At 38.4% G+C, this 18,134-nt stretch overlaps 1 protein-coding gene across 2 annotated transcripts in view; it reads left to right on the plus strand.

The window, feature by feature from the left end:
* lepr (leptin receptor) overlaps window positions 1–11,620 on the plus strand; it is a 44,082-nt gene extending 32,462 nt beyond the window's left edge. For both annotated transcript variants that reach the window (XM_035652807.1, XM_035652806.1), the window contains exons 11-21: window positions 2,530–2,629; window positions 3,850–4,064; window positions 4,719–4,873; window positions 5,326–5,479; window positions 5,706–5,788; window positions 5,876–6,089; window positions 7,831–8,037; window positions 8,144–8,227; window positions 8,358–8,451; window positions 8,898–8,973; window positions 9,543–11,620. In XM_035652807.1, the coding sequence (XP_035508700.1) occupies window positions 2,530–2,629; window positions 3,850–4,064; window positions 4,719–4,873; window positions 5,326–5,479; window positions 5,706–5,788; window positions 5,876–6,089; window positions 7,831–8,037; window positions 8,144–8,227; window positions 8,358–8,451; window positions 8,898–8,973; window positions 9,543–10,457 (2,297 nt within the window). In that variant the 3' untranslated portion in view covers window positions 10,458–11,620. The remainder of the gene's footprint in view (window positions 1–2,529; window positions 2,630–3,849; window positions 4,065–4,718; window positions 4,874–5,325; window positions 5,480–5,705; window positions 5,789–5,875; window positions 6,090–7,830; window positions 8,038–8,143; window positions 8,228–8,357; window positions 8,452–8,897; window positions 8,974–9,542) is intronic.
* The last annotated feature ends 6,514 nt before the right edge of the window (window positions 11,621–18,134 follow it).

Consider the following 18,134-nt stretch of genomic DNA (forward strand, 5'->3'; position numbering starts at 1 on the left):
AGTTAAAAACATAATTATTTGTGAGACAAGTCTCAGCAACCTCCCAACATTGAAAATTGGTTCTCTATGCTACCCTGAGAGCGCTAAATCACTGTCAGAGCCATAAGTATGTCATTTGTGTACCGCTCAAAATCTGATGCATTAAAAATATAAAAATGACTTAAAAAATATTTCAAGATTTCCAATGGCAAAGGCTGTGACATGAATTACTGTACAATAAATGTCAAATCACATAATGAAAGTTGAAACTACATCTGAGGCTCACGTCACTCTAAAAGTACCCAAAGCAGTTTCAATTTGAATATTTTCTGAGCCATATTATCATATTTCCAGTTTGTTTGTGTTAATATTTAACCTGGGGCACGTTGTTGTGTGTGCAGTGGTGGCTGGGCCAGATCCTGGGGGAGTTGGAAACAGTGCAGTCTCACACCTACACTCTCTCCCTCTCTCTCTCACTCTCGCCCTCTCTCTCACACACGCACACACGCACACACATACACATACATACACACACGCACACAGACAGACACAGGTGTCTACTGCCCTCTACTGTTTTGTTCTGATGGGATGTAATGAGCCATCAATTTGTGATTATGTCTGATGAGTTGAGCTATCCATAGGGCTAAAATCAGCAGCAAGTTTAAGTGGGTAAATACCTGAATACATTTAATGGGAGTTTAAACACTGTAAAACCTGAAAACACATCTAATAAAAGAAGTTAGTTAACATAAATCAATCCTGCCAAAAAAGTTAATTTAAAAAAAAAAAGAATAATTATTGAAGCAACTTTTTTGGTGAACTTAAATTTGTGCAATATTTTAAGTACAGGTTATATAATTCTAGTTTGCTTAATTGACTTGTTTTCTTGACTTTATTTTTTTTTCATCTCAGTTTATTAATCATCGTAAGCCCAAGTATGCATCCATATAATTCTTAATTTTCGCACAAAGTGTAAGGATTTGATATTGTCACGTGAAAAAAAGCACAGAAAATTAATTGATTACCATTTTAATTAATTGTTTTTATTGCATGTCATCTGTTTTCATCATCTGTTTTGACAGGTAATGTAATGATTTGCTTTAGTGGAAGAAAACTGAGTAAATTCAACATTTGTATGGAGATGTATTTAATTTTGTTCAGTTTATTTCTGTTCACACATTTTAAATAAGTAACTTACATTTACTAAATGGAATGGGTACAATTAACAAAATTTACCTAAGTTACCTTAAAAATATGAGTTACTCAAATGAAATATCTTTCATGCTTAAACTGAGTGAATTAACTTAAACGGATCGGTTTTCTCAAGCAGTTTGAGTTGAACTAACTCACCAGGTTTTACAGTGAATGAAATACCTTTAAGATCACTGTAAACTGCTTTAAGCTGGTTCTGTGTGTGTTCCCTTTTAAAGGAAGGGCATGACACCAACATTACCTTTACTGGTGTCATTTAATCAAAGTATGTTTTGAAGCATTTAATTGATGATCCTCCTAATCCTGAATAATTCACTACAAAGAGTCCTATGAATGCTCAAGTAATCTGTGCAAAGAAATGTTGCAAGTTCCAAACACGTCTTTTTTTAAATTCTCCTCTTATCGAGAAATTCACATGTCCATCAAATATTTTACCGTCTCATGCAGTTTTAAACAGTCAAGATTTTCTAATAAAAGAAAATGAAGAGAACACATGACTGTCTAGCTGTATATCCTTCAACACACTGGTTCAAAACCTTTTTCTTAAAGGGACCCCTTTTCAGTCACAGGTTGTAAACTGACATCCCTTGACTAAGTGACATATTTTATGTATATTTCATATTATATCCACTGCATAACAATAACAGTACAGAACAACTGATAAACTGTACAGTGAATACAGCTGCAGAAAGTTTGTCTTAAACGAGCGATTTCGATTCATTTTGAGCAGATTATTTCCTGTGAGTTTTCCTGGTATTTTAGGAACTTTTTGTACAATTCTTTGTCTGTATTGTGTATTTTTTTACTTTTAACAATCATACATACTTTATAAGATTCACTTTGCCATTGTTCTATCAGCTTTTTGGTTGTTTTAACTGTGTAGGACTATGCTATTTAACAGAGTGAAGGCTCTGTGGTAAGTTTATATCTTAAATAATAAGATAAAAGTCAACTGTATATATGTTAAAAAAAGTTGTCTTACACACTTGCACTTAAAATCAAAGAGGCCTTTTGGTGACCCCTAGTGGTGGTCAGGACCCCCAGGTTGGGAACCAGTGTATCATGTTAAAGACTATTACTAGTGCATTTTCACGTAGAAAAAATACATAATTTATGTAAGGTTAAGAACAGTAGTGAGAGTCAGATATTGATGTTTTTAAGTTGCTGGAGGTCCATGTCTATTCTTGCAGCAGTTTTCCGCTGCAGTGGACAAAGACAGGAAAGAGAGTGAGGACATGTGACAGCACAACAATGTAAACCCAAAAGAATCCCTGTGCACAGAGGCTATCTCAGGTGAATGTTGTTATTGTTACATAAATGTGTTTCTGCATGTTTCAGGAGCGTCCATAAATATAAACTGTGAAACCAACGGCGATATCGATGCTATGGACTGTAGGTGGAATAGCTCAGAGCGGACTCGAGTGGAATTGAAATCCTGGTAAAGCAGCAATTTACATTTTACATGTTTGTTTCAGTGTGTATTTGGATGTTTGTACAAGCATTGTTAATGAAACCTTGAATCAATGCTCAGAATTCAGTGTGCTGAAAACCTGGAAGTTGCTGAACACAGTGTACCAGACTGCACCTTTATTGAACACACCCTTGAAATGGTACCAGGAAGTTTATTTGAGCAGTAAACTATGTCATTGGTACTTGACCTCATAGCAACAGAAAGTCTCTCCACTATAAGAATGAAGCTCAGACTATAACAATGAGCACTGACAGAATGATGTTTTTGTTTCATTGCTATTCATGTACTGCGGAGGCTTTGTACTTTGTAACTGACTTTCTTTACTCCAGTACAGTCAAATTCTCCATCTTTTAAATGGGAATGGAAAAAATAGACAAGAAATGTTTTGCTACTTTGAAGTGATAGGCGTTGTCATTTTAAGTATATTTCATGTTCATTTCCTGGTTTTAGCTATGGTAAGTTATTTTCTGAGATGTGGGAATGTAGCAGTACCATTAAACAGAGATCTGATAGAAGAGCAACAAACATCAGGTTTTTCCAGGTCAGCCAAACTTATTAGTTAAAAAAAATAAATCCCCAAACTGTTGTTGTAAACATCCTTCATACATTACAGATCAACATCCTGGTTGTTTGTGCATGCACCAAGTTTTTACCGTGCCGAGTCATTATTACAGACATTTTAGATGTGTTCGCTTTCAGTTTTGCCTCCACATACAGTGGTTTTGATAATCTGACTTAACCGTTGGCTTTTTTGCAACCTGTCTGATCATCTGACGATTGTCTGTTGCCTCGTCTGGCTTCATTCCAGCACGTTGCCTTGTTCCTTGTTGTCATAACCAATAGAAATGATTTTCAAAACTAAAAAAAAAAGACCTAAGTCGCCAAAAACTGCCATTGGCCTTTAATTGTTTTAACTAAGCATCTAGTATATACTGTACTATTGGTGTTTGAGCTGTACTGATTTGCAGGGATGGAAGAAGTAAAAGTAGCAATACCACAGTGTAAAAATCCTCTCTTACAAGTAAAAGTCCTGCATTCAAAATGTTACTTAAGTGAAAACACAAAAGTTTGTGTATTCTTTAAGACAACAGAACAATGAATGGAATGAATGTATTTTTTCTAACTGTAGTGGATTACAGTTACCTTTTTTGTATCCTGATTACATAACTCATTTATTTTCTCGGCAGGTGGGCTGACCTGCCGTGTGATGTGATGGAGGAGAGGGAAAGAGCGGGTGAGAATGTGGGGGAGATGGGACCTGATTGCCTGCAGGTTCGATCCCAGCAGAAAACCTGCACCATCCAGCCCCTGAGGATGAACTGCTACAAGCTGTGGCTGGAAATGCCGTCTCGGCTTGGCCCTATCAGGTCTAAACCCATCTACTTGTCCCCCATAGATCACGGTGAGCATGAAGATTGGATTTGAAGATCCTTCTAGTCTTATATCGGTGTAAATTATTCTCCTTCTGCTACTACATTTTTATAAATGCAGCTTTGTTTAAGCAGTTAAACAATAAGTCAGTCATTCACAATGCATTGTTTCAGGTCACAAATAATGAAATATTGATTAACTATCTCACTGAAGTTGAATAGGGCATCTTGTTCATCAAAGGTTAATTGCTTATCGTCATTAATTGCCATGAAAGTTATTACTTTATGTATAATGGGAGTCTTTAAATATCTAAATAACATCAATTTCTTCATATTTAACTGAGATATTGAAGAATATCTGGAATATCTTAATGGCATACTATAAAACTTGTATTTGTATTCATCAAAGCGCAATTCTTCAGGCAAAATGGAACTTCAAAGGAAACTATTGCTGGATTAAATATTCATATGGGAAAAAGTTGTATGTTAGAAAGAACCTTTAAATACTGAGGTTAAAGTAATCATTACTTTTCCCAGAAGAACAGAAACAGTATAAACGGCCTGACATAAGATTGTTGTTGAGGAATACTTGTCAGGCTTTTCCCGTTACCTATGAGCATCCTTATCAGAAGTTCTGCTGCTGCACGAGACCAACTCACTCACTTTTCATGCTATCTCCTCTGCAGTGAAACCCCACACACCCACTAACGTGAAGGCAGTGAGCCAGAGCAGCGGGGTCCTGACGGTCACATGGGAGCCGCCGTCTCTGCCGGTCGACGGGCTCCAATGTCAGTTTCGGTACCACTCACCATCCGCCATGCGAGCCCAGCCCGAGTGGAAGGTAAGCCTGTCTGCACCCTGGACAGCATTTCACTAACCTTTATTGAAAACCAATTTAATAGACGAGGACAACAGACGACAACCTCTAATGCGTTGCAAACTCTAAACACCAATTTGCGTATAATTATTGCCTAATAAGGAAACAGGATGACATTTTTCTGTTATTCTGTTGTAAAAAGCAACATGGTTTACATCTAATTATCTTTCTAAAATGTTTTTCTACCTACCTAAGACAGTTGTTTATCTACCAAGAACAGGAACAAACATTTTAGTCACATAGATCCAGTCTAATGTCTCCTTCAATGATGCGTGATGCTTTGACATAGACTCAGCTGGTCACTTTGACTTTAAATTAATTGTCTCTCTTTGCTTGGGTAAAGTGGAAAGATAGCTGAAATGTGCACTACCTCCCATTACTTTTATTTTCCCTAATCTAAAATGTCATGCCTGCAGGTCCAGAGTCCAGTGCGGGTGCCGTGGGCGGAGGTCGCAGTGGCGGACATGTGCCGGGAGTATGCAGTGCAAGTACGCTGCATGCCCACTAACGGCACTGGCTACTTGAGCGACTGGAGCAACTCTGTGTACTCCACACCTCAAAACAGCAGAGGTACAGTAGAACACCATTCATTTCACTCTTGAACATCATTTTAAGTAACACTAACCTTTTAAGATTATGACAACTTTGACAGGTGAAGCTAGATGCCTGATGTAACCTATTAAATTACATTTGACCTTCTGATTTTAGCTCTAATGGAAAATCGTACACACATCTCCTCCACCTCTAACACAGAGGTAAAAGCTGTCATGTGATGCAATTGTCGGTCTCCCCTCAGCTCCTGAGCGTGGCCCTGATTTCTGGAGAATCCTTCAGGATGATCCATACAGAAACCAGACTAATGTTACTCTGCTGTTCAAGGTACACAAACAGAAATATAAACATTTTCAGGCTTCTAATTAAGACATGGCATTAAAAATGTTGACTTTCCTCATGTTTGTCCCCCAGAATCTCCAAATGTCAGGACAGTCTTACTGCGTGGACGGATTTATAGTCCAGCGCCAGACCTCAAGTGGCTTTGTGATAAGGGAGAAGATCCAGCTGGTGTCTTCCTACAGCTTTGAGTGGAACCAGGTGCTCCAAACTGTGACTGTGGAGGCCTACAATAGGCTGGGGAGCTCGGCTAACAACATCAACATGATGCTGGAGAGAAAGCCCAAACGTGAGTGAGCTGGGATTTTCTTACACATACACAGACTCCATTCTACTATTTGGACATGAAGTCCCACATTGTCGGTATTACATTAATATTGCAGGGACATTCAAACTATTACTCGCACTGCAGTGACAGTACTGTTTGTCCTTTGCAAAGACTGCAGTAATCTTACAGCCTTTCTCTTGTTCTGTAGCCTGAACTCTCAAGGTTTGCTTGAGTGAGGGAAGGACAGTGTGGTCCATACACTCTCTCTAGCCATTTGATTTGCCTTTTTGAATGTTAAGATGATCTGCCAGTTGAACCAGGCAACAAATACTACTACTACTACTGATTTTGTTGATAAATCATCATTTAGGTCCTTCAAGCAAAATGCCAAACATACAGTGGTTCTATCTTTCTAAATGTGAATCTTTGTAGCTTCTCTCTGTTGCATATTATTTTAAAGTTATCATTTTGGGCTCTCAGAAATTGGGATTTTGACATTTTTCAATTCACTTTTTTTGGACCCTTTTTTGACTAAATGGCAAATACGTTATTTTGTTTTGGGGGAAAAAAATCAAAGATGAATTGATGATGGAAATGCAGCTTTACACTATAAAGGCAAACAAATCAGAATTAAACAGAAATGTGATTATAAAAGGGAATAAAGTTTCTGTTACAATGATTCAGAAACAACCTAAACCAGACTTTAAAACAACTCAGGAGTGGTCTAAAACCATAAATGTAAGACCAATCTAAACAGAAACTGAAAGACAGTTTCTTCAGCACTGATTTGAATTCTGTTCCATGCTGTTATGTTCCAGTAAGGACGTGGAAACTGTAGCCGAGATCAAAAGATTCCATTGTGAAAAAAAGTTCAGGTTTACAATAGTGAGGTTGATATATATGATTCATGGTCAGGGCTACATTAGAGACACAGGTGCTCATGTACTGGCAAGAAAACAACCAGGTCCGCTTTAATCAAAACCCCTGAAAAAAACATGTATTCCAGTAATATTTTCCTTTTTTTCCAAATTATGTGACAGATGGAAACAATAAAGAAGTGAATGAAACAGAAGATTTATTTATTTATTTTTCATTTTTCATTGTTCATTTCCTTTCAGAAATATATTTCTTAGCTACCATTTTTAAGGTTGTGAGCTGAGACAATGACCTGCTTTTACCGTTTGTCTTTGCCACTATAACCAGTTTATGGCAGAACATTATACATAAAAGCTGGGGGGATTAACAGCCACAACAACGTGACACATGTGTCTCTTGAGAGCCCATAAAGGCACTGATTGAGGTCCTACTGCCATTAGCTGTAGTGTAGTAATATTAGCAGCACTCTGACAGAGGTAATGAGTTTTTTTTAAAATGACCGTTCTCTCTGTAATACAGTGGGATGTTGATGTGTGTGTGAGACAGTTGTTTGTGTCTCTCATTACTCGTAATTCAGAGAAAAGCATTACAAAAAAGTAAGCAGAATCAAAATAGTTTTTCTTCACCATGTTTGTTAGACATTTTCCCATAAGTATTCAGAGAAAATGTGTTTTCAGTGTTATTAGCGACTAAACAACTAAAATGACTCATGTTGTTGTTGCTCTCCACCACAACCATCAAAACACCAAATAAGGGAATATTTTTGTCAGAATCTTATTTCATTCATCCAGTAGAGACATAGAGATTATATGCTAAGGAGTACACTTTATTTTCTGTCACCTGAAAGCACCTTTTTCACTCAGTTTTTTCCTTTTGTATACTGCAGGCCACTGTGTGCGTTCATTCAGTGTGAGGGTGATCAACAGCACTTGTGTGTCTCTGTCCTGGAGTCTCTTGGACAACAGCTCTGTGCCCATGTTCATGGTGGTCCAGTGGTCTCCACAGAGGCAACCGGACTCTGGTTATCACAAAGGCCAGAGTGGAGAAACATGGGCCAGACTTCCCTACACTGACCGTCCCACATATCTAAGAGGTAACATGATCTCTTCTCTGTCTGTTCTTTTTATTATTTTATTTCTTTACAGCACTGTAAACGAGCAAGTATACTGAGCCAAAATCATTTCTCTATATCATTACAGGTGATTTCTTTGGATCTGAGGAGTGTGGCTTCTCCCTGTACCCTGTGTTTGCAGATGGAGAAGGGGAGCCAATTTACACCACAGGTATGCTCCAGTTGCGTGACTGTTATATCAGTTCCATATTCACCATTGAAGTGTTTAAGGGTCACACAGTGCCAGTACTTTAATTGTGTTATTAATTATAAGTCTGATGTGTCTTTTCCAACTGTTACAGCGACTAGAGGAGACCCTGCAGCCTACATGATGCTGATGATCATCTCCTTCCTCTCCATCGTCCTGTTTGTAACCCTGGTCCTCTCCCAAAACCAGTAAGCGCTCGTGAAACCCCAAAGATGTATTTACAGGAATTAAATTCAGTTAAACTCAAAAGGATGAAAATAACCATTAAGAAGATCTGATGTTAAATGAGTTTGGCTTGTTTTAATACTACAACAGCATGACACTTACATGCATATCTTAAAGTTATTTTTTTCATATTTATTTTTGTGCAAGGTATTAATTATACTGCATCAGTGTATATCGATTTTTTTATTTACTTAGACACCTGTAAGAAATGATAAATGGCATAAATCTCTGGGGTGCAGTCTAATTTAGAGAGCAGTGACAGTGACCATGAAAAATAAGGAGTGTGACATTTAACAGGTCGCAAGGGTGTAATTACACTTGATGTTAGCTGATGGGAGGTAGGGGAGGGAGGGAGTAAAAAAGCCTTTAGACAGAAAGAAACCTCAATATCTGCTGCATTGCTTTCCAGGATGAAAAAGTTTATGTGGAAGGATGTGCCCAACCCAAACAAGTGCTCCTGGGCCAAAGGACTAGACTTCAAAAAGGTAAAAATGAATGTGAAACTACAGCGACATGCATTCAAACTCATGGTATCACATGTTAATTAGTTAATTAGACATTAAGAGGGACTGGTTGGCAAATTTTTTGCCTTTAGACATAGCCAGTCTTTATGCTAAGCTAAACTAACTGTAACTTCTGCTAACTGGTGTTGCTCTTCTCATCTAAATCTATTTTCTTATTCCTATTCCTTTTAACTATTCCTTTAACTCAATACAATATGCATTTGCACAGCGTTCTGTTTTATAACACCTGTATACCATAGGGCTGTGGTGTAAATTGAAGTTATCTTTCTGTGTTTTTTTATCTATCACTAATCACTGATAAGTATGGAAATGGAAACATCTTGTAGGCTATTATGTAAGTCGTTTACATCCAGGGTGTAATACAGTAACTGAAAATATGCAGTTCATCTCCCTTCTTAATCATTTTTCATTATAATTGGAATCTCTGCGATCTCTTCTCTTGTTAATATGTTTTTTATTTGTATACCAGCTCAAATTCTGAAAACTAATGCTGCTACTTTGCCCTTTATATTTGTTTTCTATTCTTCTAGGCTGATACCTTTGATCACCTGTTCCGACCTCCAGAGGGCCTCCCACCCTGGCCGCTGCTCTTTCCGTCGGAGAATATTTCCAAAGTTGTCATAGTGGACAAGGTTGATCTCTCAGCTCTGACTACGGTGTTAGTCCAAACCCCACTTGTGTCCCTAATTCCCGACCCAGCCACTACCTTGCCTCCTCCAGGGTTTGACTCAGAGGTTGACCAAGCCCCATCCTTGGAGAGTAAGGAGCTCCAAGGTGGAGCTCTTTCCTTTGCACTTAATCTAGATGATTTAACCAGTTCAAGCCCAGAAATTGATCAGTTACAGCTAGATAACCTCCCAGGGGACCAGTCCCGAGGCAGCACTGACAGCTCGGCCCAGTCTTCAGTCACGTACGCCACTGTCCTGCTCTCTGATCCGAAGCAGGAGCAGCAGCCCATTCATCTCCACTACAAGGATGGTAGTGGCAGCAGCTCCAGTGATGAAGGCAATTTTTCTGCCAACAACTCAGACATTTCTGGATCTTTCCCCGGTGGCCTGTGGGAGCTGGATGACCCACGACGCTCCCGCTCCTACAACTCTGTGGAGGAGCTTTCTGAAACATCAGAGCAAGGAGACGAAGAGGTGGTGAGAGAGGAGAAGGACTTGTATTATTTAGGAATGGACTATCGTGCAGAGGATGAGGACAGCGAGGAAGATGGGGAGCAGAGAGAAGAGGAGACAAAAATTGAGCTGCTTAAAAATGTAGTTTTGAACAGAGAGGACTGTCCTGTGGAGTCGCACCCTTTGCTGGGACCTGAGGACTCCAGCGAGCTGCTGTCAACATCGACACATGGCTTTTGTCCGCTGTACCTGCCTCAGTTCAGAACTGCTCCCAACACAAGGCAACTCACAGCTCAACCACAAGACAGCAAACCCCAGCTGTGACTCTCAGACTGCATCTAAATGAAAATGTGCACCTTTTAATCAGTTGTGTCTGCGTCATGAATCAGCAATTACCAAAGTGGATTTGCATATGTTCCTTCAGACAGTGAGGTGTGAAAAATGTAAAAATACCTCGACTTACGTATGATTGCAAATTGATTTTCATCAATGCTGCTATTGTATTCTGGAGGAAAAGACGCCATGACGGCACAAGCCTCATTTATAGGTATTTCTTTCTTTCTTTATTGGGCTTTAAAACCCAAAATCTACTGTGCCACACTGCTCCGCTGCAATCAGGTACTGATGCAGGAGCAACTGCTGAGAACATTTAACTCACGTATTTCCAGTGAGGGTTAGACTAATGGAATAATGTACAGTTAATGTTCACAGAGAGCAGCAGACAGACTGTACAAGCAGTGTACTGGAAGGGAGCAATAGAGGAGGTACGCATCTTGTGGCTTCTAACATCCTATATATACAGCATATTTCACAGGTGGTGATACCTTAGTTGCATTTAAAAAAAAGATGTGGGAAAGCTGTGTGTGCCTACATTCGCTCATCTGCTCCCAACGTAACGTAGAAAACAAGTTGTCTTTCGTTCTCTGCTGAATCATTTCGACTACATTTGAAGTGAAACATGAAAGAGGTTCAAAGAGAATAAATAAACGCACAGTAAGCGAGAGAGAAAAGGCACATAATCTGTGCAGTTTTGGCTTCCTCAAAGCACATAAGACTGTGAAGTGAAGGCACTCCAACGCTATTGGTGTGACTAAATGAAACCAGTTGATGATGAAAACAGATGTAGTCTGTGAAATACTGCAGGTGATTTTTGGACACAAATTTGACTGCATTTGTAGGCAGCTTGTGCAACAACATCTGCTTGGACTAACTCACCCACCAACCCAAAGAATGTCTTTTTGTACTTTGTGCTGTAATGTATTTGAGATTCTTGTTACAGTTTGTGAGATATGTGATATCTATTTTTCTGTATTTGGCCATTAACATGAACTGGTGTAAATAAAAGACAAAAGAATGTATATTTGAAACCAGAGAATAGAAATTAAAAGTTATGAAAATATTGAAACATGGAAATGGTCAGCTAACAGTCATTGTATATTGAGATGTTTTGTCTATTTTTCATGGTGAAAATAAAGTGTTTATTGTGAGTGTGTCTGGTTTTTGTAACAGAGGTCAGTGTGATCACTGTCCTGACCCTTCTCTAAGCGCAATCAGGTGTGTGACCCAATTGAACAACAGGTGCGAGATCATAAATGTTGTTCTTCTCTAAGATATCACAAACAAAACAACTGAAATCTCCAAATAACGATACATGTGGTATTGACTCAAATAATAGACACACTATGCAAAATATTAATGAAATAAATGTTTCTTCATTCATTTATGTCCAGATATACTGTTGCATCAAGTCTAAAAATCCAATTACTCTTACTCTGGAGGAGCGTGTGCAAACGGTCTCCACCCCTAACCGACGGGTTGATCGATTCCAAACCTCATTAAACAATCATTGCTTCTGTGCCTCTTCAAAGGATAGTCTATGTTTTATTGCACATTTAGCTTCAGAAAGTCTATCATTGAGGCAATATACAAAATACCAGAAAGAAAGAGAGGGAGTTTTGGGATTTTTCAAACTTGAACAGTATATCCAGGCGTAATTATAGAATTTATGTAATTGTATGTAAGTATGTTTTGTATTTAACCGTGTTTGATTTGTTTCTCAACAGTTTTAGTAGTTTGCGAAAGTTAAGGGAAGTAATCCATAAATGATCATTATCTCCCACCTGTCCCACTTACTTAATTAGGACACACCCCTGAATGAATGTATAAAAGTGGGTGAGGCCAGGTATTGGCTCCTCATTTGAAACCCTGATGAAGATCTGCACAGGATTGTCATAAACAAGACATGTAACCAATAAAGGCTTTTTATCAAAACTCCCAATAAGTTTCCTCCATTGTACATGTTCAACCCTTTATCTTTAAGAGCAGCAGCATTTGTTTGTTGAGTGCATCTCCGAGCACATCACTAACTTTTTTGGACCTCAGGGTTGTGACACTGCTCCATAAATAGTCTGAAGATAAAACCATAAAACTAATAAAAAAAACTTAAACTTCAGTGATATTGTGTCACCTTGTGGATGCAAGAAGCAAATACATCAGTATAACATCGGTCTACAGGTATACACACTGTACTGTATGGTACTTAAGTATATGGCAAATATATAGATGAGAATCCTGTTGGTGATTACATAAACACACACAGGGTCCAGTAAGCTCTGTATTTTAGTATTTTATTTAACTGTTCAAGAGTATAACCACTTATTGTCTGGAACAAGTCACATAGTCTCTTCAGCATGATTTCTTTTGAGCTGGAGAAATCACTTTGATGCCACTAGAGGTCACTATAACTTAAGTTTAAGCCAAACCTTAAGCATACACGAGTTAAGGTTTAAGGGCCAGTAATTAAACTCCATATAAAGGGTCCGTTCTTTTTCTGCTTGGATCATCTTAATATTTCTAATAGTGCATATATTTCACCACTTAAAGTGGTCAAAAGACAGCTTCCAGTACAAATGTTATTGTGTAATTGTACGTTCAAAAAGTGTCACATATGCCTCAGAGAGTATTTGATGATCTGAGGAGGTCACTGAAGAGTAACAGTCACAATAAAAAAAACATGTGTCAACTACTGTACATTGTAGAAGTGACTCCCATTGCAGTGTCATGTTGGCTTTTATATTTAATATATTCTTTATTAGACAGTAAGCATGATTTTAAGTTCTACTTTACTTTTATTGTAGTGCCAGTTGACAAAGACATTTGTTTGAAATGTGTAGGCTATTGACATTGATTTGTTGCCTTATAGCAATTGGTAAAATAGCAAATTAGTAATTAATTAGAAATAAACAGACTTTTCCTTTTGGTTTTCAGTAAACTGCGTTGGGTGGATCTTAAAGGGAACTTGATTGTACATCCACAATAACTGCTGTTTAGCAGCAGTTAATCTCAACCTGTGCTTGCTTTGAAAGAATTAAACCAAACTGTGACAGCAAGAGGCCCATAAACATTATACACATTATAAAATTACATGTTAAAAGTGCAAGCACATACTGTATTTATGTACAAATTCAGGGTACTTGTAGTTCAGTTATTCAATTTTATGTAACTTTTAGTTTTGAAACTTTAAGTCAGTTCTTCTGATAATACTTACATACTTATACTTAAATGTACTACAAGGAGTTTTAACTGGTTATGAAACAGTCTCAATTTAATACTGATGCCTCTATATGACCTACATAAACAAGACCATTAGCGATAAGATTGGCTATTTCTCTATAGGTATTCTTAATGCCTGTTGGATTCCCCTTGAAATCAATGAAATGACTAGAATGATTCTTATTTTCTGGTGATTATACCCTAATTCAAACATACCCAAATATTATGTTCCATTTCTGCCAACAGATCCTTTTGAATGTTACACACTGGACCTTCGACTTTTAAGTATAGTGGAATATTTTCACAGTGTGGTTTTAGTACTTTAACTTAAGTAAATTAATATTTGTGATCAATATATCATACAGATGTATTTGCATTTTGCAGCCACACGAGGACAGGAAAGCACCACTTAGGGAGCTCAGTGAGTCGTTATTGCAGTGATGTCAAGCTGTATCCTTAAAAGCCCTCTGTGCTGGGTCTCTTGTATTTGCCATAGAAGGACATGATGGTGCAGAGAGCTGCATGCTGAAAGCACAGAGGCCTGGTGCCATGCTTTGGTTTGATATGGTAACAGAGAGAGGAAAACACCACAGAGAAGGAGAGGTGTTTTATGGTAATGGAGCGCAGGATTATATTTTTTGAACAGTGCTGTGAGATCTTTTGTAAGGTAATAATGACTTCAAGGATCCCAACGTGAGACACAAGTGTTTCAAATTAAGATGCAGGCAAAATTACATCCTACTCATGATCAAACAGATCAAAACCAAGCATCCAGGGTGATGCTATGTCTAGTCAAGTGACCCAGATTCCCCCAGAAGCTCCCGGCAGCAGACCTGTTACCTGCTTCCTGGTCTGCAAACCAGAAGCTTAACGTGGGGTCGTGAGATAAGACGGCCTGCAGCAGAAATGCTGCACATGTGAAAGTTCTTTGGAGCTCTGCTGATCTCTCAGCTGTGACAAATTAGCATCACCAAAGAAAGGTTGAGCTTCAATCTGAAAAGTGAGAGCTGAGTGACCTTCCCAGAAAGAATGACTCTAGTAAGGAAACTTTATGATTGCATATAAGGCTCACTTTTAGGAAAATACTGTATCCTCTTTATTGTAAGTTATTCGGACCATTAAGGAGCTCTCCTTATGATTTTCTGAGCTGATTAAGGCTTTGTAATTCTCACAACACTTTACCAGTGAGGTGATGTAAACAAATTAAGTAACTGTGAAATGTAGTAATCTTGTTCTTAAGATTGAGCTTTTATTCCATAGTGGAAAAAGACTGACTCTGGTGGAAAAATAAGATTATGCATATTATCTTAAATATTTCTTTTGAAGACCGTATGAGCTGTTGAATGTTCCTGGCACAAATGGTTTTGTTCAAAGCCATTTGCAATGACTCAAAGCGATTTATTCTCTAGAGGCTTTAAAAAGCGTGACAAATGTGTGAAAAGAACAACATGTAAAATGTTCCAAAAAAACTCTCAATTTTTCCACAAAATATTTTTTTATTAGTGGTTATACACGGGTTAGGGTTGTAAAAGTTCAAGCTCAAATATTTATTTACATTAATGTATTATAGCCAAAATTACAAAAGTAAAAAAATATGACATAATGTACAGTAACTTTTAATGTAACATGTAGCTACTCCACCAGACTTCCAATGCACCAAAAAAATTATCTGAGCATATGTTGTTAAATAACATTATAAATCCTGTGCTTAAATATCTTGGTATTCGTAGTATTCTCAGAAAGTTTTTTGCCATTCAATATGGCACAATGCCACAGCTCATTGTTTACAGTTGTCATTTTATATAGAACATATATTAAACAAATGCTGATTAATAAATAACAAAAAAATGCCTAATGGCATCATACATAAATGTGTGCTTGGCTACATAATAAATTAATTGATTCATTTTCTCTCTGTCCTGGTCCTTATCCCCATCTCTGCCTGGTTCCATCCGTCTGGAAATGGCAGCACAAACACTTCCATAAACCTCCCAGGAAATATCTGTCTGGTATTACAACAAAAACAATCCTACGTGCGGTGACTGATTTATCTTTGAGCGAGATGCTGTTGTCATCTGGAAATGATTGACTCACCTCTGGGTTGTGGAAAAAGGAGGAGAAAAGAACAGAGGAGGCAAAGAGGAAAGTCTGGAAGAGGACTAGAAAGGAAATGCTAATCCACAGCTGTGTTCTGGTGGCTGAGAGGTTACAGGTAAAACTTTAGCTTTAAAGGACCATGCCAGTGGCCTTGTAGGTTTCATTTACAACAAATAGTGTCACAATTAACAATTCTGTAAACCATAAAACTGTGTATGATATGATTCTCTTAAGAAAGAGAAAGATGGCATCAGCAGTAAGTTTGGTAACCCAACCTAGGAGGGTTGTTTTCTGGAAAGTACATGTGAAATGTTTGTCACTGGTTAGCTGTGGTTATCCACTGTAGTAAGAAAACATCCACCACTGCTGGATAAAATGCAAAATTGAGTCACATGTACCTAAATCCCAAAACATGATGGTTAGCATGAGTGAATTTGTGTAAACCAAAACCAGACTGAAATCACTCTGTGGGATGAAAATGAATAAAAATCAATTTCTCATCCACTGGCGCTCCATTAATGAAAGTTAATTCAGCTTGATTATCACAAACTACTGCTACTATGCTGTAATAGTGACACTACATTCACCAGCGCAATACAATCTTATCAATCATCCACCAGTAAAGTTACAAATTGACAAAAAGACAAGCGTGTGTATGTCTGTGTACTGACGTCACTGTTCATGCTCCGGTTGTTGCCATCAACCCTGTTAATGGGAATCAGGAGAAAGGTTTAGCAGCTTGACATTGTAAATCCTTCATTGATCGCCTGCCATTAATCGTGCAGCAATCGTGAAAGGCTTTAGCTACTGATGTTTATCCACGTTGGCTTTGAGGGCCTTAACATCTGGGGAAAAGGTCAGATTGCGATAAGTTCACAACAAAACTCCATGACCGCAAAGAAAAAAAACGCCTTTCACTGGTTTGGAGCCGCATGTGCATGCTGCACTGGCTGTGCTCCCTCTTTTAGTAAACTGGGGGTAAGAAAAAAACTTGGCTCAGTTGCCAGGCATCACAGCACTACGAGTTGGATAGATTTGGGTTCCCTGGGAATGTAAAGCCGCTCTCTCTCCCTGTAATCTGTAATCTTGGCTCAACTGCAGCTCAGTTGTAGGGAAATCGATGTCATAAACATTCATGAGGAGAAGGAGACACAAGAAGAGAGAGAGAGAGAGAGAGAGAGAGAGCGAGAGAGAGAGAGAGAAAACAGAGAGTAAAAGATGAAGAAAAAAATGTAGATATGGTGATGCCACAGTGAATAGGCATTTAAAACATATGAAATAAAAAGCATATGTAGCAGCAGGTGGAACAGAGCAGATCAAACAGAGTGAGGGAGTGTGTGAAAATGAGAGAGGAAAAAACTATGTAGACAGAAGCTGTGTTGACCCCAGGGACCCCTTTCTAGGGGCCCTTTCTGTGCTGAAGGCCTCTGAGAGAATTTGGAAAGACATGCATATTGCTTTTTCAGACAGGTTGTAAATATATGAGCTATTTTATGCTTGTTGTATGATTCATATCATCACACTTGGCAATATTTCATTTCAGAGCTAGAACTTTCCAGTTATTTGTCTCTATGAATAGTCGGGAGCATTTTATGTTAATCAGATGATAGAGATGGAGAAAATATTCTTGAACAGAACAGAAAAACTGGGTCAAGCGAGTTTGATGGTGAAGAACAAACTTCCACGCTGTTGGTATTGAAAGATGCCACCAAAGAGCTCATCAATTGTGACCCATTATTCTGCTCCTGCGCAGGAGGGAAAATAACCATTACCCCACATATTTATAGGGCACAAGCAGATGATTTTCAACCAAAACCATTAACCCAATCATTTGCATGGCAAAACCCATTTGTCCACTTTTTGTTGGCGAAAACATGACATGAACATGAGTGTCTAAAAGGGACCTGGGGCAGCCTCTTCGTAAGTGGGTCGGATGGATGAAATGCCTACACATCAGTCAGTACGTGTGTCACAAAGCATGCTTGTCTCTGGCTAACAGGGTGAAAGAAGCTCAGCCGAATGGCCCCGTTTCACTCTGACACTCAATTAAGGCCTAATTGGTTTGAGGTCCACAACAAGCATGTGGCAAGGCAACACCCCAGGCTTCTGTGCACTTGTTCCCTATTTTCTGACTCCCCCCTCTGGAGATATTCCTTTGATCTGTGAACAACCAAAGTAGGTTTTAAGCCAAGGGGTTGATAGTCCATTTTCTCTTTGAACATGTACGGCAGTTTTAGACAATTACTTTGGTATTTTTACAGTTCATTTGACTCACAGATGAAGTAGATACTGAGGGTGTGACACAGGACAGAGTGGTGCAGATATAGACCTATATGAGTATGGCTATGTGTG

The sequence above is a fragment of the Morone saxatilis genome, unplaced genomic scaffold (assembly GCF_004916995.1).
Source record: "Morone saxatilis isolate NCDOM2014 unplaced genomic scaffold, NCSU_SB_2.0 Contig12, whole genome shotgun sequence".
Lineage (NCBI taxonomy): Eukaryota > Metazoa > Chordata > Actinopteri > Moronidae > Morone > Morone saxatilis.